Source organism: Lepisosteus platostomus, chromosome 1 (genome assembly GCF_059453375.1).
Source record: "Lepisosteus platostomus isolate fLepPlt1 chromosome 1, fLepPlt1.hap1, whole genome shotgun sequence".
Lineage (NCBI taxonomy): Eukaryota > Metazoa > Chordata > Actinopteri > Semionotiformes > Lepisosteidae > Lepisosteus > Lepisosteus platostomus.
This window is the reverse complement of record NC_142611.1, coordinates 20,846,066-20,869,128: the sequence shown is the minus strand read 5'-3', so window position 1 is coordinate 20,869,128 and position 23,063 is coordinate 20,846,066. Positions and strand designations below refer to the sequence as shown.

At 37.9% G+C, this 23,063-nt stretch overlaps 1 protein-coding gene across 3 annotated transcripts; it reads left to right on the top strand.

Moving 5' to 3' along the window:
- Positions 1 to 362: 362 nt before the first annotated feature.
- snapc3 (small nuclear RNA activating complex, polypeptide 3) lies at positions 363 to 22,576 on the top strand. 3 transcript variants are annotated; one of them, XM_088627105.1, is made up of 9 exons: positions 367 to 648; positions 1,072 to 1,155; positions 2,303 to 2,384; positions 9,585 to 9,689; positions 10,204 to 10,353; positions 11,528 to 11,610; positions 17,545 to 17,706; positions 19,493 to 19,600; positions 22,245 to 22,576. In XM_088627105.1, the coding sequence occupies exons 1-9, from the start codon at positions 398 to 400 to the stop codon at positions 22,390 to 22,392; spliced, it is 1,173 nt and encodes a 390-aa protein (XP_088483231.1). In that variant the 5' UTR covers positions 367 to 397; the 3' UTR covers positions 22,393 to 22,576. The 3 variants fall into 3 exon arrangements, with proteins under 3 accessions (XP_088483241.1, XP_088483223.1, XP_088483231.1); XM_088627097.1 differs by lacking the exons at positions 19,493 to 19,600; positions 22,245 to 22,576 and adding an exon at positions 18,400 to 19,419 and having other exon boundaries at positions 365 to 648; XM_088627115.1 differs by lacking the exons at positions 10,204 to 10,353; positions 19,493 to 19,600; positions 22,245 to 22,576 and adding an exon at positions 18,400 to 19,419 and having other exon boundaries at positions 363 to 648.
- The last annotated feature ends 487 nt before the right edge of the window (positions 22,577 to 23,063 follow it).

The window sequence follows — 23,063 nt, the reverse complement described above, 5'->3', positions numbered from 1 at the left end:
GATAAGGACACTCATAAACCACACCATTGTCTTTGTTTTTAGTTTTGTGATTCAAGTAAATACAGAAGAACAGCAAAACATGCCACTGACTAATGACTTTGTATGAAGACTATAGAAACAGCTTCATTTTATTTTTATTAACGTAAACAAAATATTTTTTAAACAAATGACTATATGTTTGATTTATTGGATATTTTTGTTTGCAATCGAATTTAATTTTAAAACATCGTAGGACACATTAGTGTCAACGTTGCATGTCCTTACCATGATTTAGTGCCAATTAGGATAAACAAAATCATTAATAAAATAAGCACCGCAAACGAAAGCCCCGTCGAAACTACAATCTCCAGAAGACATTTCGTTTTAAAACGTAACTTCCGTTAACAGTTAAACCAGCATGGCGACGTCCACTGATGTTGGAGACTTGGATGTTGCAAAAATCAGTGTTCCAACTTACGAATATAAAGGTGTCAACACAAAAGTGTTTCATGTAGGCTCATTTGGGAAACTGTGGCGAGAGAAATTGAACCCCGATTATTTCTCCCTTCAAGAAAACGCAGCTAATTCGGAAGAAGCAGAAGATGCTGCGTTTGCAGAGGAGGTCGGAATTAGTGCAGACGTCTTGGAGGAAGTCAAATTCGTGTGTAGGTATGATTTCGCCGCACCTGTTTAAAAAAAAATAATTCAGATGAACAAGTTGCACTGTGTCCTGTGACATTCACTGTTATCTTGTCTCCCAACTCTTACTTGAACATTAAATCAACAGTCATATTACTGTAGCTGTATGATTCTTATTTTGCAGTTTACTTGTATAGTGCAATCCAGAATAAATGCTCACATCCCTGTACAAACGTGTGAAAGTATCTAAAAAAATATACTTAGCAAATTTTAGAGCAAGAAAACGGAAATATACGATTCTCAGTACTTACGGTGGAAATTATGATGGCAAAACAAACGTTATTAAGTGAAGAGTCAGAGGATAAATAAAAATCAAAGTTTAAAATGGAAATTGTAAATTGGATTGTTGGATGAATTAACATTGGCGTCCTGTGTTTATTACTGGTTTGACAGCTTGGATACTTTGAGGTGTCATCCTGAAAACGAATCACCTGACACAGAAGTTGTTGGCCCAAATCCCAGTCTGCAGACGTTGAGGTGAGGATATCTGTCAAAAATATTTAAATATTTTATTACTAATTTATTACTAATTCGTCATTTGATTTTTGTGATCCCTCTTTTGTGTTTGACAATGTTGAGGTCCTTTCTGTAGCCCTTGAATAAGTTCATAATATCACCATGAAACTCACAACTGGCAACCCCTTGAGACTCAGCAGGTGTGAGCCTGGTCAGTACCTGGATGGGAGACCTCCTGGGAAAAACTAAGGTTTCTGCTGGAAGAGGTGTCAGTGGGGCTGGCAGTGGGTGCTCACCCTGGGGTATGTGTGGGTCCTAATGCCGCAGTATAGTGACAGGGACTATAATCCCACAGGGTGTTTCACAAAAAGAGTAGGGATGTTACCCCGGATTCGTGTAAAAATTTCCACCTGGCCTTTACTGGTCATGGCCTCCTAATAACTTGAATTGGCTTCATCACTGTGTTCTCCTCCCCTCTGATAGCTGATGTGTGGTGAGTGTACTGGCACACTATAGTTGCCATCACATTATCCAGGTGGATGCTGCACATTGGTGGTGGTGGAAGGGAGACCCTATTACCTGTAAAGCACTTGGAGTGAAGTGTCCAGAAAGGTCTATATATGTGTAAGGAATTATTATTATTATTATTATTATTATTATTATTATTAATAATAATAATAATAATAATAATAATAATAAAACTAATACTACTACTAATAATAATATTAATATTAAATTTAGCCATTCCTCCAAACAGATTGCATGTTCTGCATTCATATTCTTTTTTCAACTCATACCTGAGCTGTGTTTATTTTGTACCACACAACATCCATTTAAACTTGGCTTTATCCTATTCAGTTTTCACCTTAACAAAATTTTAAGATGAAGCTAATGGAAAAAAAACTTTTTGCTAAACACTTTGTCTGGTGTTAATACCCACAGGGTGTTTTGCCTTGTCAGTCCCTTAGACAGAGTTTCCAGAGCACTAGTCCCAGAGCCCATTTACTTCACCCATCAGTTATTTTGAGCTCAAAGCAAAGTCTAATGGGGAAATTGTTCTAGGCATTCACACTGTGCACATGGACATCACATTCTAAGATTTTTGGTTAAAATATGTGTAACTTATTTTTCCCTTTTTTATTCTATTCTTATCTTCTCGTCTGAGCAGAGTTCAAAAAAGGAAGCAGGATTACCGGGAAACTCTGACAATAGATAAGACATGCAGAAGTAACATCTATGCAAGTGAAATGGTGAGTCTGGAGAAGGAGATGGAACATTTGTATTATCTCAGTCCTACACTGGTTCCTATTCTAGTGTTGTGTAGCGCTTCTGTGATTGGAGGTTAGGTTGGGGAATTTCTTCAGTGTGTATATTAAGGAGTCATTTGTCTCTCTTATTTTTTCCAGTCACCAGGTGGCATCCATGAGGTAGCTTAGTTAATTACTGCAGTGCTTAATGACCTAAATCTCAGTTTTTTTTCTGTACATTTTGCATGTCTTATGGCTAAAGAGTGTGAGTGTTTTTTTTTAGAAAGCATCTATTTGCCTTTCCACCTAATTTTACAGAGCGGGGTTTCTAAAGGCAACTATTTTATCAATTGATTCGTCTGTTTTGTGTTTCTGCCGATCTGTCTGACTGTTGTAATTAATGTATTGTATTTATCGGCAAATATTTTATATTTCCTTAAGCATATTAGTACACCTAAGTGCATTTGTATTTTTACATTGCTAATGCAAAGAAGATCAAGATGATCAGTGTTGTACTTTGCTTGAGAAAGGATAGTTTAGTGTAGTACATGATCAATTAATAGAAAGGTTTACCACACACAATCAGAAAACATGGCAGAAATGACAATGTGGAAAAGAATTGTAGAAATTGATTTTTTTTGTAGTCTTGTCCTTTATCTGCCAGAACAAGGCTCTGTTGGTCAGGTGCGAATGGATATGAGCTGTACTGCACTGTCTACAGTTGTTTTTTTATTTTTACATATGACATTGGTTTCTTTGTTTGCATGAATAATTAAGTCTTTATGAGAGAAAGAAAATACCCTGGGAATTACCCAGGGAAGGACAACATTGATTTATGTTTGGTGAAAACAATAATTTATTGCCCTCTTTTTTTTTAAAAAAAGCATTTTTTGGTTTTATCCTCTCTTAAAAAGCATCTCAATGTTCTTTTCATTCTGAGAGAGAGAGAGAGAGAGAGAGAGAGAGAGAGAGAGAGAGAGAGAGAGAGAGAGAGAGAGAGAGAGAGATATTCTCTCAGATTCTGAAGATTCTGTTCAAATACAACAAGAATTTAAACAGCACTCATTTCAGGTTTTACAAGCAACAACCTCATATATGCTACCCACCATTTATGAGAGATAATCAAGTAATCAAACATTAAGAAAAATATATTGTGTAGATTATAATATTTTTGGTGGTTGTTTATTGATGTGATGGGTCCCTATCATAGATCAGTTTGTATGGATACATATATAGTAATAAGGCAAAATATTGTTTGAGGACCCTTGGCCTGAGTTTTACTGTGCTGTCATCTCATATTGCTGCCCAAGTGTCACAGCTGGGGCTGAAGTAGATGGAGGTCCCTGACCAGACTCTACAAACTGCTAATTAGCAGTAGATCTTTTTAATGTTAGCAACATAATGTTTATGACAAGAAAACATGATCTGCTAAAGTTCTGTGCTTGACGGAGGTTAGTCTGTATTGAAAAAAATATACATTGATTACAGGTCCTCAAATCCCCTTTTTTAGTCTCTGTTCGTCATCATAGAGTAGATTCTTAGATGTTCTTGTAAAGTGGAAAAAATATTTTAGACCTTTCATTACCTTTTTTTATTGCATTTCATTTAATTTTTAATTTTAAGTTTCATTTAAATGCTTACAAAAGTGCTCAAACTATAGTTTGATAGAGTGATTGAAACGTAGAGCCCCCTTCACAGTATCTTGTGAATGATTCTTCACAGTATCATATGAATGATTGCATCAAAGCAATTGTTTTGGAAACATCAAACCTAGCTGGAAATTCACTGTGCTTTTTATTCTTAAAATAGATAACCGTGCTAGCTTTTCACTGATCATCAAAATGGCTTTGGTATACCTTTAAGCCAGTTTGAAGTCCTATTTCTAAAAGGCAATTTAAAAATTAAAAATAAAATTTATGAGCTCTGGGATAAATAAGAAAGGAACAGGATTTGCCATGTACTGTGCTAGCCTGTGTACTAGTAAGTTTGACCCCTCCTGATTTTTTGTATTATCTTTTTTGTCTCTGTCCATAATCAGAAAAAGGAATGACAAGTACTGCTGTAATGTTCCTTTTCTACATTATATTCTGTTGTCAGCTGTCCCAGATCCAGTCAGTGGAATTTCAACCTCTAAATCCAATTGAGAAAACCACAGCACCACTAGTGACAGACCTTCTTTGTCTTTCACTAACACGTTTATACAATTTTGCCGTGTGTTGCCGTCTGGTAGCCAGGGTGACACTTGAGTGCCCTTTTATAAACAAGCAAGATCACTGTGTGACTGGCCATCTGACTGGCTTGTCAACAAGCGAAGCTTCTGGCTTCAGCACAACACATACAGTGTTGCTAAAAGGCTGTCTACTGAAGTACTGTACATGCACAGAACATTAGCAAATACTCTTTCACAGGAACCTAATTTTCAGTCATAAGCTGTGACTCCAGGCTTCTTTTAGTGTGGGGAAAAATATTAAAACGTGCACTGTACACTGGAGTGTAAAAGTCTTATGACATTTCACATTGTTCCAATCTTTTTCTTCCTTACTGAGAAACACAATTCTATCTTCTACTGTTTTATTTTAAGCTAATTCTAATAGATCTATACTTTGTAATACAAAAAGTAGTCTTTTAGCCTTAAAGATGTGTAGACAGCCCATCATTTTTTATGAGCCCATCTAGTTCATTTGGCTCATAAAGCAATCATATCCACCCCTCCTCCAGGTCTGAGATTCACATCCAACCATTTTTTTTTACAGGAAACAATGGTACCTTCCTCCAGCCTCTTGCAACCTTAGCTTTAAAGAACTCCCTACCATTCTTTGTGCTTCTGTTAATTTTCGTTTGTGCGGTCTGATTTATGTTTTGCTGGTAATTCTGAAATATCAGGGCGGCTTACTTTGTCCATGAGGATTTTGAATCCAGAAATCAGATCCCTTGTAGCCTTCCCTGTTTGAGACTGAAAGCTTGCAGCCTGTGAGAGCAGGACATCCTTTTTAATCTGTACTACACTACTACCAGTTTCTAAATTGTCAGCATGGGAGTGAGGAAGGCACCAGTCAGTTGGAGGTAAGGATCTACGAAGGAATGAAAAATATTAAATGGGAGGAGCAGATTCAAAAAGAGCACCCAAGGGATTGGTAAAATGCCAAAGGACCACTAGGTAATTACTTATACTTTAATGCTTCAAGTGTTTGGAACAAAAGATACAGAGATAAATGAATGCTAATGCAGTAACATTGCAGATATAATTTCCATTCATTTTCATTGAATCTTTCATGTTAACAGACAGTTCTGGTTACAAACACAATAGTATTTTAGTAATAAAAGGTAATTCCATTACCAAACAGGTTAGGTGGGAATAAATGGCCTCCTCTTGTTTGTGGTGGTTAGGTGGCACTGTGGCTAAGGATCTGTGCCTGTGGTTGGAAGGTTGCCAGTTCAAATCCCGTGGCCGGCAGAGGAAATTATATATGGCTAATAAAGTGATCTTATCTTATCTTAGGAACAAGTTATAGGTTTATTCCATGCTGAAAAAAAGAAGAAAGAGAACACAACGTTTCTGGCCGTGGAGCCTTCTTCAGGTGTGAGAGAGACAGGGCAGTAGGCAAAGGTAAAGTAGCGGGAGAACAAAGGTTGGGAGGGAGGAGGAGTGAGAGGCGGGAGCAGGGGACAGAAAGAGAGGCCAATCAAGAGGTGTGAAGTCAGAATGGGTGCAGAGAGGTGTGAAATGAAACTTCCAATGAATGGAGAAAATTTAAAAGAACAGTAGTCTTTCGTTAAGGGAAGGGAGAATGTGTGATCCTAGCTGCAGTATAATTTTAGTTTCGGTGGTCTTTCTGATGTATGAGTTCGGAAAACCGTCTTTGAGAACACAGACGGAGAGATTAGAGTGGTCGTGGCCATCAGAGGTGAAATGAGAAACAATGGGCTTGGAGAGATCTTTAATCTTCACAGCCCTGACGTGTTCTCTGAAGCGGTCTCCAAGTCTCCTTCCTGTTTCTCCAATGTAGATGGCTGGGCATTTACTGCAAGAGATACAGTAAATAAGGTTGCTGGAGGTACAAGATGCTGTCTGGGTGATCCGGAATTGTCCTGAGGGGCCTTTAATGAGTGTGGTGGTGGCTGTGTACTTGCAGGTGATACAGCGAGCTCTGTTGCAAGGGAAAGTGCCTGGTGTGGATGGTTGTTGACGGCGGTCAAGGGAGCTGTGAACAAGGAGGTTACGCAGATTAGGTGGTCGGCGATATGAGATGATAGGGCGATCAGAAAAGAGGGCCCCAATGGAGGGATCATCCTGTAGGATGGAAAAGTTGTGGTTAATGGTCCTGGGGATAGGAAGTGTGTTAGGGTGGTAAGGAAGCACCAAAGGAATGCGGTTGTTACGGCGGGAGTTCCTGATCGGTTGATGTTCCGGGGGGTGTTTTTGGCTCGGGCAAGGGCCCTGTCAATCACACTGCTGGGGTATCCTCTGTTGATGAAAAATGAGTACATTTCGAGGGCTTGGTTCTCAAAGTCAATGTCGTCGCTGCATAATCGTCGTAACCTTAGGAACTGTGAAAAAGGAAGAGAGTTTTTAGTGTGGTTGGGGTGAAATGAGCTGTACAGGAGGTAGCTGTGTGAATCCGTGGGTTTGTAATAAACTGAAGTGGACAGTCGGGGGTGGTTGATAGACAAGTGGATGTCTAGAAACGGAAGAGTGGTGGAAGATATGTTAACCGTATATTTGAGGGACGGGTGGAAGTTGGTGAAATGGTGCAGGAAGAACTCAAGCTGATCGTTGGAGCATGTGGCGGCACCGACGCAGTCATCAATATATCGTTTGTAGAGGTCAGGAACATAGCCAGTGTAGGAAGCGAAGAAGCGTTCTTCTACCCAGCCGACAAAAATGTTGGCATAGCTGGGTCCCATTCTGGTGCCCATGGCAACTCCACTGACCTGTTGGTAAAAAAGATCATTGAAAGAGAATGCGTTCAGTGTGAGGACCAATTCTGCAAGGCGTACCAGGGTGTGGGTGGATGGATCAAGCACTGTGCGTTTGTCCAGCGTGTGCTTGAGGGCTGTAAGGCCGTCATTATGGGGAATGACGGTGTACAGAGATGTGATGTCCATGGTAAAAATGTAGCATTCGGTACCCTGAAATTGGAAATCATTAAAAAGTTGGAGCGCGTGGTTGGTGTCTTTGATGTATGAGGGAAGATCTTCAACCAGCGGTCTCATGAGGCTGTCGAGAAAGGCTGAGATGTAAGTAGTTGGACAGTTACATGCTGATACAATGGGGCGTCCAGGGGTGTCCGGTTTGTGGATTTTGGGGAGGAGGTAAAATTGAGATACCTGTGGATGTTCCATGATTAGCCGGTTTGCCTCCTGGGGGAGCTCATTACTGCTGATAAGAAGAGAAATGGTGGATACCACTTCCTTTTGGTGGTCAGTGGTAGGGTCCTGTTGGAGAGGGAGGTAGGCAGAAGTGTCAGTTAGTTGTCTTATCTTATCTTAGGTGGGTGGTTGCGTCAGCATGCGTAGGCTGCAAAGGAACAAGTAATAGGTTTCCATGCTGAAAAAAAGGAAGAAAGAAAACGCAACGTTTCAGCCGTGGAGCCTTCTCACACCTGAAGAAGACTCCATGGCTGAAACGTTGTGTTTTCTTTCTTCATTATCTTATCTTAGCTTAATTAAGAGGGGGAGGCATAGTACTTAACACCATACACAGTGGTTTAATCAATTAAATCAAGGTTCGAGTCAAGTGTGTCTGAATCCATAAGAGTCAGACCTAAAATAGGGCACAGTGTTAGATGTATGCTACAGATCACGTATTTCATGCATCAATTATGATGCAGTGTCATATAATGAAATGGGGGATGTATATATTGTTACAGCTATAGGTGACTGGAAGTGTCTGTAAGAGCTTAGATCAAATCTGGCAGTGTAAACATTTCCAGATTCCAAGCAGTGGGAATGTTTGCTGAGATGTAGGGTGTCCCAATCCTGTGATCAAAAGCAATCAGTAAAGTTTGCCTAGTTAATTAAGTTGTGGGTAATTGATTGTCGGTCAGCAGTCCAGAAACACACCATATAAAATCACATTAAGACTGTAGAAGAGAAGAGGGGAAAAAGAAGGTCAGACCACAAGAGAGACAGGAGTCAGGGCGCTGTACAATGGCTGACCCTGCACTTTGACCCCAAGCTTCTCTCTGTCTGTGTCTCATGGAGAATAAGTTGGGGTACGTGAAAAAGACAAATTCCTAATGCAAGAAATTGTGTATGGCCAATAAAGCGATCTGATCTTATATTTAAAAAAAAGTCAGGAGGCACTTGAGGCTTAGTCAATTCCTGATTTTAACCATTTTCATAACACCCAATTTGTAACAATATGGAGAAAGTGGTAAAACCTCTAGGAATGTCACCAGATGGAATTGAAAATGGTTGACCTGGCTAAGGATTGCTTTAGTTTCTCATAATGCCTACTGGGGGGAATGCTTTTCACATTAGTGATCAAATGTTTTCACCTAACAATGAAGGTGGAATGAGACAATAGAAGTATAAGAATTAAAAGGAAAATTTAACCATATTTGATTGTTTGGAAACAGTTCACGTGGAGTCCAATCCAAAGGTTTATAGTTTAAAAAACATAAACTATTTATATAATAAACTGCTACAAAAGCACTAAGCATGAAGAGGCTTTCGCTTTTGAGAAATGTTTAGGTATTTATGGTGATGTATCATTTTAACTTCCTAGGCACTTCTGGAGCAGCAATAAAAAGGTGAACAATGTAAGAATAAATAGTTAAAAGTGCATAATTTATATTTAGCTATTGTGTTAAAACCGGTACAATGTAGTCATAATTTAAAAATAATATTTTTTCTATTTCCATGTAACACACTGCACTTGTCTATGTTAAATGTAATCTGTTTTTTCCCATTTTTTCCCTCTGTAGTTTCTGTAGTGTTTTCTAATTTAGTATCCATCATCTGCAAATTTCTCTAGTTAATTCTTGAAATTTATTTAATGCTATTGTTGTTTATTTGTTTATCCTTTTTTTGGCTGAGGACATAATATTTTGGACAGCTGACACTGGATCTAAAAATACAGAATAGAAAGGAAGCGTAGGTAGTATGTGCTTTTTTGGGTGCTGTTGTTTTGTTTCTTCGTACTGTATCTTTCCAGTGTGTGTTATAATGAGTGCGACCTTCCTCTTTCTGTGCCTTCAGGAATGTGTAACTGAAAGGAAGAGGCCTGCAGACCCAGAAGCCATGGTGGCAGAAGGGGAAATCATTTTGAGTATCAACATTGTGTACCCAGTCATATTTAAGAGGGTAAATTATTGCACTAGCTCATCAATGCAATCATATCAATCTGGGTTAGGTCAGTAGTTTGATCATGTGGGTGAGGATAGTTTCACAAATCCCAGCTACAGATGTTTTCCTCTTGGAATAAAACAAAAAATTCCAAACATAATTACATATAATTTCCCTTTCATTTTCCTTTCCTTTCATTCTGTTGTTCCATCACAGAAACAGCATGTTGTGTTGGGTTAAAAGGAAAAATAACTCATTCAGGATAACACGACTGAATTCAATTTATTCAATTTATTGAATAAGACTGTTGGTCATACTGACCATTTTATGTCTGCTTTCTCTTGTCATAAAGTAATTTACTCTGTTAAGAGGTTACATTAACTTGAGACGTTGACTGTTTATTCAGCTTACTGGGTTTTGAATGATTGAGGTCTAATATTATATTGTTTGATATTGGAGAGACTGATTCAAATGAATGGCCCGATCTGTACCTCCTGATACACCTGCCTCAAGTTTGTCTGTGTTCTTACAGTTCAGAAGGCACAGGCAGCACCAGACAATGAGAGTGCTGGGCTCTCAGAAGCTAACGGAGCTGAGAGACTCCATCTGCTGTGTGAGTGACCTGCAAGTCAGTGGGGAATTCAGCAATATGCCGGACCTGGCTCCAGAGCACATCAACAAGGTGCGCATCCCATATACACACTACCCAGCCATAGTGGACTTCTTCACTCTGGTTCTTTGCCATGATGAAAAGCTTCAGGCTTTTGCCTGCTTTTTTTCTGAATGTCTGCCTCAGTCGAATCTTGAGAGTGACGTGTTGCACCCAAACTCTGAACAAAGCAGTAAAAGCAATAAAAATTTGTATAGTTTAGTATTTTGGAGAACTTGTGTAGTTTCCTAATGTAATTTTAACTAGTGCGGTATTGTATTGCAGGTTTGATGGAGAGTTCTTAGCAGTTCTCTTATTCAGCTTGATTGCTCCTTTTACTGATGATTCTCAACTCATGAACTTGCATCTAATTCAGACATTGGCAATGCAATTGTTTGATTTAGATTTTCAGACCCACCCATGTACTTTCCACTTCATGCTCAGATAATTTGTTGTTTTATCCAAATGTTTCCTGCTGTTGTTTCCTGTGACATTTTATCAGAAGACAATTTATACAGTTTAGCTTTATCACATATGTATTTTCCACTTTTGCTGTTTATACTGATTTTTTTGTGGTAGTGAATTAAATATTACTTAGTTTCGGTGTTGTTTTATTCTGAAGTTTAATTATGATATTTTCTTTAGTGAGCTTTTCCCACCCAGACATAAAATGCCTTTTTTTCACTTTCTTAACCCATTTCATTCTTCTGTTTTTAAATAAAAATAGCTGAAAAGTTTTAATCACAGCTCTACACACAGACAAATGTATGTAGTGGAGTCTCAAACATTAACCTGACCATTGAGACCATCATAAAAATTCTTCCTTAATATTTAAATATATTACTAACGCTGAGTGTCTCTGCCACTTCAGTGATGCTGCAGAATAAATTTGGTCTTCCTATCTATTTGGCTTTGTCAGAGTGTCAGGGTACTCTGTAATACCTACCATTTTACATTTGTTATACAGACACCATTGACAGGATATGATGTAGCCGACGTAATTGCTGAACTAATAGGAGATAAAAGCTGATTATACCCAAAAAGGCCAGAGTGCATATAGTGAAATCAATATTTTTTTTCATTATTATTCCTCAGTTTTATAAACAGCTGCCAAAAGGCATTGATGGAATACGTAGTGAGATGTGAACTGTTGATCTCTCTTTTGTGCTGTCAACTACTGTGTTTTTTTTCTACCTTCTTTATCCAGGATCATTACAAATCTGCCTTCTTCTTCTTTGAGGGAGTGTTCTACAATGACATGAGGTACCCCGAATGCAGAGACCTCAGCCAGTAAGTCATAGCCCTGGGACACTTGAAAGGCAACGGTTTTGCAACAGGTGTCATGCAAATGGTCTGTTAGAAATCGCACAGCACAACTTGAGCGCACATAGGACAACGTATTCCTCTTGTCTTCGGGGAAAAATGTATCTTTGTCCTTGGAACTACCTTGACTTAAAACCTAGTTACTTGTAGGTAAGAAATAGAAAAGTACAAGTATGAATAGGATCTATTTAGACCAGTGTATGGGGTCCGTTGCTGCGTGTTTTAGTTGTGATGTGTTTGATGGGTTTAAGCAAACCGTGAGGTAGGATTATTGTCCTTTTTGTTTACAGAAACAACGTGTGGGATTTCCTTGTAGGGGTTTTATGGCATGAAATTGTGAAATTGGAATGGACTCCTGTCTTGGGGAACACTTGGTCTATGTATCGAATTTAGCTTTAAATCAAGGGATACTTCAGCCTGTCATGAAGGTCGCAATTGCTAAGACAAAGCAGTTTTCAATTAGAATCATGCAGAGGTCTAGGGCATCACAGCTCTTTCAATGGTCTAGCTAATCTTAAATCATTATTTTCCATTGAGGAGATGCTGGGTATCCTTAACCGATTCCTTGAAAATTATAATCCTGATGCAGATTCTGATATAGGGTTCCAGGAAGTGGGTTTTGGCTAGGAAGTGCTGGGAACGTCAGGAATGAGATACACCCACATCCAGTGTTTGAGTCTTTTATCCATTAGTTTTGGCAGTGTAGATTAAATGCTATAGTGTTCACACCATATTAACTGTGAATAATTTGTCTTCAGCTGAAGAATAATATTACAGAAAGGAGCTTTATGCTTTATTCCTTAAGAAAGGGTCTCATACTATTTCTTATTCCATACAGTGGAATGAATTAAAGTTTGTTTCCATTCTTGTCGTACAGTAAGTTATGGTCTAGTTCTGTGTTGTACAAGTTCATTGTTTGTCAGCTATAGGACCTCTTTTGATGCATATTCATTCTAATATGCATACTTTTTTCAGTTTTCATACGATCATAAATTACTTATTAACTATTTCATCACTATGTACATACTAACATAAGAAAACTTTTTGGGCCATTTAGCCTGTTTGATAGTAGCGACAGTGAAAGGATGTATTGGGACAATGAAACAAAAATTGTATTTCAGATCAAAAGATAAATGTGAGGTAGAATGTCTTTTATTTGTGGATACGTTTGTGCATATATGTTAAACTATGTTAGAAGAATGATGTTTTGTATTCAATCTCCCCAATTTCAAGTCAGCATAAGTATTGGGACAAAGTAACTTAGTTAAAATAGTGTAAAATTAGTACTTGGTCGCCTACCCCTCAAATGTAGTGAGTACATGAAGACTGTGACCCATTGAGCTGAATGAGCTAAAATGCTTGTATCCGGTCTTTTAAAACTTTATTGAGAAATTTTCTCACCCTGAATTAACAACTTTCACCATAGTAGTCATGCCATATGGTGTAGATAAACAGATGATTGTCATAAAAGGACAGAGCAATTCACATTGATTTATCTGAATTTATACACAACGTCCTTGTTTTGGATTTTATGGGACTTATTTTTACAGGTTTGAAGAATCAATTAAGGGATGTCCTGTCATGTGACTGATCCTGTATTCATTCACATGAAATGCCAGTGGAAAATGTTAAAGCTTGCAGTACAAAGCTGAAGCTCTAACCCCTTTTCATGTGTCTTTACAGCAATTGATGATTCCTTTGCTGAGCTCCGATGGGAGAGAATAATAATTACTGACAAATTAGTTTTTTCAGTAGGCATTAGTATTACTGGTAGAAATTTCAATTGTTGTACATTTTTTAAACAAAACAGATTCATATTAAACAAAACAGTAGTATACAGTCTGATCATGTAAAAGCACACTTTGGTGTGTCAAGAGACCCCTGGAGGTCTTCAGAGATGGCCCAGGATGGTGCTTTCAAACAACACCTTATGACTCCCTGACTCTTTCAGAAATTAACATTTAAGACAAGTCCTGTAGTTTCAATAAACCTTGAAGATAATGATAAAATATAGGTAGGTTCTGTCAGGGTGAGTGGTATGCCTGCTTGTTTATAGAAACCATACGCTTGGTGCGTCTCTAATACTAATTGCTGAAACTAGAGCTACATTGTATACTAATTGCAATGCAGTAGAGAATAGACACAATTGTATAGAAGTTGTAATGCGTATGGGAGGGTGATATATTAAAATAATTGGGGTACAACTAAAGTGACAGAGTCAGTCCTGACAAAACGTAACTCAATTAAAGATGATTTTGGATACCAGGTAAAAAAAGGTATTCCTGCGTTTGGAATCATTAAAGACACCAGACAAGATGCATTCCAGAGCTCAAAAGAATGTTCTATATTGACAAGGTCAAAAGATTCAAGTATTGACCTGCTTCAGGTATTTAAAATACTCTCTAGTTATTGAGAAAATCCACCCTATGGCCTTTAGCAGACTAAAACAGGTTTTCTTCTAGAATTTCCCATTTGTGTTCTTTTCAGCCTCATCAAGCTTTCCAGTCTGACCACAAAATATAATGCTGGAAGCGCCATGCTTGACAATAGGGATGATGTTGACTGGTTGTTGTGTTGTGTTTGCCCTAAAGTTTGTGGAGTGCATAGGACATTGTTGTCCCATGAACATTTTCTCCCATCTCAGGCATTAAACTGTGCTGCTCTTTCACTGGCACTATTTCCTCTTTCCTGGGCTGCTCAATGTGGAAAGAGAGCCTGATCTAGGGAGGGTCAGGGTGCTCCAATACACCTTTCATTTCTTAATATTCAATTTCACCAAGAACTCAGTGTCTTTGATTTTTTTCCCCTTCTTCCAATCTGTGTCTTTTTATAACTGTATCAGTTTTAAAACTTGTTTTGAAAAAGCTGCTTGGCCTTCATGGTTGAATCTTTGCTTTAAATTCACTACCAGAATGTGAGCCCTTAGAAAGACAGATGTATTTTGTCTAAAAAAACATATGAATCACTATTACTGAACACAAAAGCCATTTGACTACTTCTGTAAGAAAATAATTATTCAGTTAATTTTTTGCGTTATATACAGTGCCTTGCGAAAGTATTCGGCCCCCTTGAACTTTTCAACCTTTTGCCACATTTCAGGCTTCAAACATAAAGATATAAATTTTTTATTTTATGTGAAGAATCACCAACAAGTGGGACACAATTGTGAAGTGGAACGAAATCTATTGGATTTTTGAAACGTTTTTAACTAATAAAAAAATGAAAAGTGGGGCGTGCAAAATTATTCGGCCCCCTTGCGTTAATACTTTGTAGAGCCACCTTTTGCTGCGATTACAGCTGCAAGTCGCTTGGGGTATGTCTCTATCAGTTTTGCACATCGAGAGACTGAAATTCTTGCCCATTCTTCCTTGCAAAACAGCTCGAGCTCAGTGAGGTTGGATGGAGAGCGTTTGTGAACAGCAGTTTTCAGCTCTTTCCACAGATTCTCGATTGGATTCAGGTCTGGACTTTGACTTGGCCATTCAAACACCTGGATACGTTTATTTGTGAACCATTCCTTTGTAGATTTTGCTGTATGTTTGGGATCATTGTCTTGTTGGAAGATAAATCTCCGTCCCAGTTTCAGGTCTTTTGCAGACTCCAACAGGTTTTCATCCAGAATGGTCCTGTATTTGGCTGCATCCATCTTCCCCTCAATTTTAACCATCTTCCCTGTCCCTGCTGAAGAAAAGCAGGCCCAAACCATGATGCTGCCACCACCATGTTTGACAGTGGGGATGGTGTGTTGAGGGTGATGAGCTGTGTTGCTTTTACGCCAAACATATCGTTTTGCATTGTGGCCAAAAAGTTCGATTTTGGTTTCATCTGACCAGAGCACCTTCTTCCACATGTTTGGGGTGTCTCCCAGGTGGCTTGTGGCAAACTTTAGACGAGACTTTTTATGGATATCTTTGAGAAATGGCTTTCTTCTTGCCACTCTTCCATAAAGGCCAGATTTGTGCAGTGTAAGACTGATTGTTGTCCTATGGACAGACTCTCCCACCTCAGCTGTAGTTCTCTGCAGTTCATCCAGAGTGATCATGGGCCTCTTGGCTGCATCTCTGATCAGTCTTCTCCTTGTCTGAGCTGAAAGTTTAGAGGGACGGCCAGGTCTTGGTAGATTTGCAGTGGTCTGATACTCCTTCCATTTCAAGATGATCGCTTGCACAGTGCTCCTTGGGATGTTTGAAGCTTGGGAAATCTTTTTGTATCCAAATCCGGCTTTAAACTTCTCCACAACAGTATTACGGACCTGCCTGGTGTGTTCCTTGGTCTTCATGATGCTCTCTGCGCTTTCAACAGAACCTTGAGACTATCACAGAGCAGGTGCATTTATACAGAGACTTGATTACACACAGGTGGATTCTATTTATCACCATCAGTCATTTAGGACAACATTGGATCATTCAGAGATCCTCGCTGAACTTCTGGAGTGAGTTTGCTGCACTGAAAGTAAAGGGGCCGAATAATTTTGCACGCCCCACTTTTCATTTTTTTATTAGTTAAAAAAGTTTTAAAAATCCAATAGATTTCGTTCCACTTCACAATTGTGTCCCACTTGTTGGTGATTCTTCACATAAAATAAAAAATTTATATCTTTATGTTTGAAGCCTGAAATGTGGCAAAAGGTTGAAAAGTTCAAGGGGGCCGAATACTTTCGCAAGGCACTGTATATATATTTACTATATTAGCTACAAAGCTAAGATGGTCTGCAACATTCTTAACTGTATGATGGGAGCTTGGCTCAACGGTATTACTCAAAATGGTGGAATAGCACACTAAGGAAATTAAAACTCTTTAGAATTGATGCACATCTGGGCTTGCATTTAATTTCTTTACTAATTAAAGGGATTCAATTTGATCATGCAAGTTTTGATCATTTGATATTTTTATGTTTATCAATATTTATATTTGGATAAATATTTGTTTTAAAAATGTGTGCATCATTTGTAATTCAACAAAATGGGACATTGTTGCAACAGCCTGAATACAAGGAACTTTAGCTGTTGTTAACTTTTAGTTAATATAATTTTAGCTTTTTTATGTACACCTAACAATATAAATACATTTGCTTGTCAGGATCCCCAAATAATTTAATGAATAATTAGAGTCAATTTTAGAGTCAAGTTTGTAAATGTAAACATATGATTGTCATGTCAAACTCTTTCACTTCTTAAAAGGACCAAACTGTATCATTCAATGTGATATTGATGTAACTGTGGCTTCAGTGGTCAAGCAAACATTAAAGAACACAAAATGTTTTTACAGTAGATATAATCAGATGGACTTATCAGGAATGTGTTGCAATTGCTTTTGGTCTTTATTGAGTGTCTATGTTGTCATAAATGACTGTATAATTAGATTGGTTGCTTCTGCGTTTGATATTGCGTTCTTTGACGTGATTTGGTCATTTGAGGAAATTTGAGGAAAAGCAAATGTGTTTCACTTCTAAAATTCCAATTTTACAGTTTAAAATTGTCTTCCAGGATGCAAAGTTTTGAAAAATAAAAATCTTAAGTCATCTTTTCTTTCTTGTCAAGATCTCCAAATGACTTTATTGACTTTTTTCCCATGATTTTCGGCACATAGATGTACTGGGTTGAATTTTAATAGACTGAAATATATTAAAGTACACTGAGTAGACACTATACTGTATGTATCTCAAGGTTATTGTACAGTATAGCTATCAAAGTAATATTTAAGTTAAAAAGCAGAGTGAGTTTTTTTGACTAATTCCTTTGTGTAGTACAAACAGTGTAGCAATCAATGGTATTGACATTTCACACTGGTTTTGGGAACTGTAGCATTGGAAAATACATTTTTTGTAGTTTGCATGATGTAAAGAGGGCAAGTTACATAGAGTGCTCATCTGCAGTGTTCTGGATTTTTGTTTGCTTTCAGGACCATTTTGGACTGGGCTCAGAACCATTACACACATGACAAGTTACAAGCTGCAAAAATGGAAGAGGCTACTTTTAACGACCTGAAAATTAAAATTGGTTTCCCTTACTTGTATTGTCATCAAGGAGATTGTGAACATATTATTATAATTACAGACATCAGGTGAGTGTTTTCTGTTCTTTTCTTTATGGTAGTTGTGTTCATACTTGGATGCAATTGTTTCATAAGCTGTTTTACGGCTTGTACTAGAACAAAGTGGACATAAATTAGACATGAATTGATTTCTTACAGAAGGGTCAAACTAAATAGGTTATCATTGCCTTTGAACACCTCCATGTTCCAGTGACACTGTGAATGTATCAAAAATTAAAAATTTGGCAGAGCTAAAAAATATAAACTCAACCTACACTTGATCTAGATCTCCATAGTGAATAACATTACTGTATGAGTGAATGAGCTAATACTTACCAAGTGCTTTTTATTTCCCATGTTGAACAGCTTGGCAAAAGACATAATTAGTCGGCAGTCTAATTTCACTGACCATGGATAAGGTTTAATGCCAATATCTTCAAATTTTTAAGAAGTGGTTTCCAAAAAGAGGCAGCACAGTGGCGGGGTGATTAGCATGTGGAGCTTGTATGTTCTCCACTTTTTTACCTGGGTTTCATCTGGATGCTCCAGTTTCCTCCCACAGTCCAAAAAAAACATACTAGTAGATTAATTGGCTGTTGGGCAAAATGGCCCCGGTGTAAGTACAGTAGATGCATGTTTGTGTCTGTACAGTATGTGCTCTGCGATGGACTGGCGTACTATCCAGGGTGTATCTTGCCTTACACCCATTGCTTGCCGTGATAGGCTCCGGCTCTCCCGTGACCCCGCATTGGAGGAAGAGATTAGAAAATGGAAGGATGGGATTTCCATAATAAAAAACCTGAAGACTTTAAAAATATTTTCCCTTGACATTTGGAGCTTTGACATTGTTAGAACTCCTTTTTGTTTCCAGCCAACTCAAAACTATTCTAAGACATGTTACAAAAACACTGATACACATGTTCTCCCAAACCCATCCCCTCTCATACAACCCTGCATAGAGCTCCACTATAAGAACATAAAGGTTACAAATGAGAGAGAACCCCTAGTGGTTAATTGATCTGAGGATCTTGTCTAGTTGTTTCTTGAAAGTCTCTTTGTTAACATTGGTAGCTTGTTACAGATTCCTAAAACACTGTTCTGTGTAAATGTCTTCCTATTACGTTCTATGTTCTTTCTGGTCTGTCTTAAATATGCTTTCATTTAGTTTCTACCTCTGTTGTATTTCATAATATATTTGCAATGTATCAAGATTTAATAACTTTAAAATTTGAATAATATTTATTTATTAATAATTAATAATACCAATAAATAGACATTTGGACTGGCCATAGTGACTTAATATTCCAAAAACTCTAGTGAACCTTTCAGTAAATGTTTCTCTAGGGACTTAGTTTAATTTAGTTGTCTTTTATTAATCATTTCTCTTTTTCAAGTAGAAACAAAACATGGCATTTAAACACTTATACAAGTAATCTCAAAGAGGAGATTACAAATTTGTAAGAGAATGTCTATACCTAACTCAAATCAAATGTACTGTTATTGACTAAGTTGGGTAGTTCAAGAGATCCCTAACTCATACAAATCTAGAGGGTTAAGTTAGAATGCAGAAATAAATTATTATAACAGAATGAAAAGTGCTGATGTTTACAGGTTGCTATGACGCACAACCATGGAAATATTTTAAGCTGAAACACTGTCTTATTGTGCACAGGATACAAATGTCTGATAATGTCTGCTGTTTCCATGTCCATGTGTGACCTAAATTAAAATTAATGTGGCAAACCACTGATCTATGCCCATCATTGCCAGTCACGTTGGTGACATGTTATCAGATTTCATTTCTGTTTGGCATCAGGGTGGCCCATCGGGATGATTGCCTAGACAAAACGCTCTACCCAGTCATCACTAAGAAGCACTGGGTCCAGACACGGAAATGCTCCGTGTGCAACATGTACATCCCAAGGTAGGAAAAGTCCCATGGGAGTTTCTGGGTTTTAAGTTCAACACCAGCAAGTTGCAGTGTGCTTAGTTTCAGCTGACTTGCTATAGTAATGTCATGGCCGGATGAATCACAAGGAGGTGATATGTGCGTGTTAAATCCATTATTTTTTCCCCCTCTGGTTTAGGACGTTCTTTGTGAAGAGACAGTTGGGCTGGGTTTCATTGCAGCCCAGGCGGATTGCATCATTTTGTTTCTCGGAGGCCATCTCGATGTCTGATCACGTATAAAATCACATTTATCCGAAAATAGTCTCAAGGAAGTGGCCTCACAAAACCAGTGGATATGATAAGCCTGACACTGATATACTTCAGCATTATGCAAAAGACGTTTTCAGAAAATTGAAATATTACCTACTAGAATTTTAGGTGGAGCACAAGTCTAATAGAGCAAAATGTATATGCCTATAATTTTTCAGTATTTACAATCCTTACAATTTGGTTCAGACACCAAATACGTGCTGGGCTGATCACAGCTGTAGCCATTTAATACTTCAAAGTCTGCTTGTTGTTTTTACTGTCAGTAGAATTAATAAGTTGATAATAATCTGACATGTATTCTGACATTTTTGGAGAAAGAAATCACTGATTCGACGACATAATGAAAACCAGAGCTCGTGGAATATTTATGTAGGCAAATGGACTTGGGATGTTCAGATGGATGTTTTGCACTATATGAAGTTTTAGGTAACAGTTCAAGATTTAAGATGAACTTTTTCTACTTGAATCAGAGAGGAAGATAAGTTCATGTGGAACTGTCGCTTTGCACACATACAAGCAACTTTCCAGGCCCTAGTTGATAGGTTGCCTACTCTTGAGGGCATTGTCTTGCAAGTACAAAAGAGGAGCTTTGGTATTCAAATTATAGAAGCAAATGTTCATAAAATGGAGAAAACCTATTTTTCATTAATGTAATTTTGATTAAATTAATCATTTTATCTTGTAGTTATGTTTTAAAACATAGTCCAATGTCAAATGTGAAGTGGTAACTTATCATTAATCCATTTCCTTCTATTGTATAGTATTCTATTGTATAGCCTTCCTATAGTCTCTCATTTTGTGAACTTCAAAAAATGCACACACATTTTTAAACCCTATATTTTCATTAAAGAAATGAATGATAATTGAAGACTTATGAAGGGGAAGAATAGTTAAAGTAAATGTCAACAAAAACTAAAGAGAAAAAAATGAAATATGTTCATTGCATTAGTTTACAGACCTTAGAACTTAATATTGGGTGGGAGGACTCTTGGCAGCAGTTGTGACCATAGATCTTTCTAGAAGAAATCTCTGTTATCTTTGCACATCAGGCTGGTGCAGTTTTGCCCATTCTTCTTTACAGACTTGCTCAAACTCTGTCAAGTAGTTTGGGGATCACTGATTGACAGCAATTTGATTTGAAGTGAATTCACTTTTGCCTTGTAGCTGTGCTGCTGCAAGAATGTAGCAAAGTGTAAGCCATGTGCCATAGGTTATTGCTTGTTAAGAGGTGACTTCTTATCCCAGTTTTAGGTCTTTAAAAGACTTTCCTCTAAAGCCGGACCTGTACTTTGCTTCATCCATTTTCCTCTTCATCTCAAAAATGCATCCCATTGGCACGGTGCTGTGACCAGCTTGCTTGACTTCAGGGAAGGTGCTGACTGGGAGCTGTGCAGTGTTGGATATTTGCTCAGAAATGTGGCGTTTACAGTTTGGTTTTGTCTGACCATAATGCCTTTTGCCATATTTTTGAAGGATTACTCAAGTGCTCTGTTGCAAACTCCAATTCTTGATGAATACAAAGTGATCACAAGGATGTTCAGAGACTGCAGTCTTTTGTTCCCTTCTTGTGATCTGCGCTTTGCATGACTTCTTCCTTATGTCTTCATAGTTTAGTCTTCAGTAAAGTTAACTTCCTGACGTCAGAACCTCACAGAAACAGGCATTTTTTTATTCAGGAATCATGAGAACCACCATTACTGTACACAGAGTCCATTCAGCTAATTGTGTGAGTTATTAAATGCACCTTAATTTAGGTTTGCCACAGAAAAGGGTTCACTCATGCAGCCATTAAGTTCCCCTTTTAATTCTGACTGCAAGCTTTAAAGCAGCAAAATGTGGAAGCTGGAAGGGTTTGAATACTTCTGCAAGACATGGTACATTCAAATTTCTTCAAGGCATCTGTGCTTTTCAGTACCTACTGTTAGCTGTAGTGTGATGATAAGCTGCTGTTGCATTATCTCATTTTGACATCTTCATTTAGTCGCTGCTCAGATCACTTGCAAAACATGCAGCAACATGAAAAAAAATCATATAAAATGTTTTTAAATACGTGCAGGCTTTAAAATCAATTTGGCATGTATATGATGTTTTATTATTTGACAGGGAGTGATTTAAACTATATATTCAAACCATGTGTGTAACATTTGACAGTTTCTGAACTAAGAAGTTTATTTTTATGTAAGGTAGACATACGTTGTATGCTATAATAGGATGGGAACAAAGGTATGTACATAAGAACAGTTAAGCTTTAGAGAGGGAATACTTTTTGTCAAATCATTAAGGGGTAAAAGAAACATAAAAGAAAATACAGAAAATATACTGTCCTCCGTTCTTTTCCTGTTCAAAAGGTGGGTAACCAGCAAAGATTGCTTTGCGCCGATGGATCCCTGCTTCTTCTGTGACAAGTGTTTCAGGATGCTGCACTACGACACTCACGGAAACAAGCTAGGAGAATTCCTGGCTTATCCTTACGTGGACCCAGGAACGTTCAACTAGAGACTGTATTCAAAGCAACTTGGAGGGGGGACTGAATTTTTGTGATGCAAATTACAACTTCTGTATAATTGTTGAGCACTGGAAAAGAATATAGTGCATTATACTTTTCTATGTCCCAATGTTACAATAACAGTTACAATAGTGTTTTTTTATATCTTTTCAAATAAAAAGTAATGTAACAAAACATGCCTTCATTCTCCTGGTTAGTTCCAAGATGCAACATCAAGAAACTGCTCCAAGCGGTTGAAGGCAAAAGGGCAGATTGTTCTGTACCATGTTCATCTTCTGTGCTGCACTGCTTCAGTTTCACACCACCTTTGGTGATACTGCTTTAGCCTGATGTACTTTTTCAGTGTTATTTATATCTTTGTAGACCATTCCCATGCCTCCCACTGGAATGTCACATCAAATCAAATCAGATGATTTAGTTTTATTTACCAGCAGGTCTTGGCACTCCTGTCTTGAACTTTGATGTACACTGTTACATACACTGCATTTCTAAACAATGGTCTGTTTATTCAACTAGGCAACCGTGGAGGAGTTTGTGGGTGAATCTCATATTGCAGTCTGGCTAAGGGGCTAATGTTCTGGGATGTATAAAGAAAAATGACTTAAGTGGGATACATACTGCTTCAACACCCACCTTGTATGACCAGGGTTTGAATTTTATT

Bases quoted from the DNA above. Each gene is read 5' to 3' on its own strand.
- snapc3 (XM_088627097.1), top strand. From the start codon at position 398: ATGGCGACGTCCACTGATGTTGGAGACTTGGATGTTGCAAAAATCAGT. The intron at 1,156-2,302 runs GTGAGGATATCT...TCGTCTGAGCAG, and splicing joins CCCAGTCTGCAGACGTTGAG to AGTTCAAAAAAGGAAGCAGG. The intron at 10,354-11,527 runs GTGCGCATCCCA...TTCTTTATCCAG, and splicing joins CTCCAGAGCACATCAACAAG to GATCATTACAAATCTGCCTT.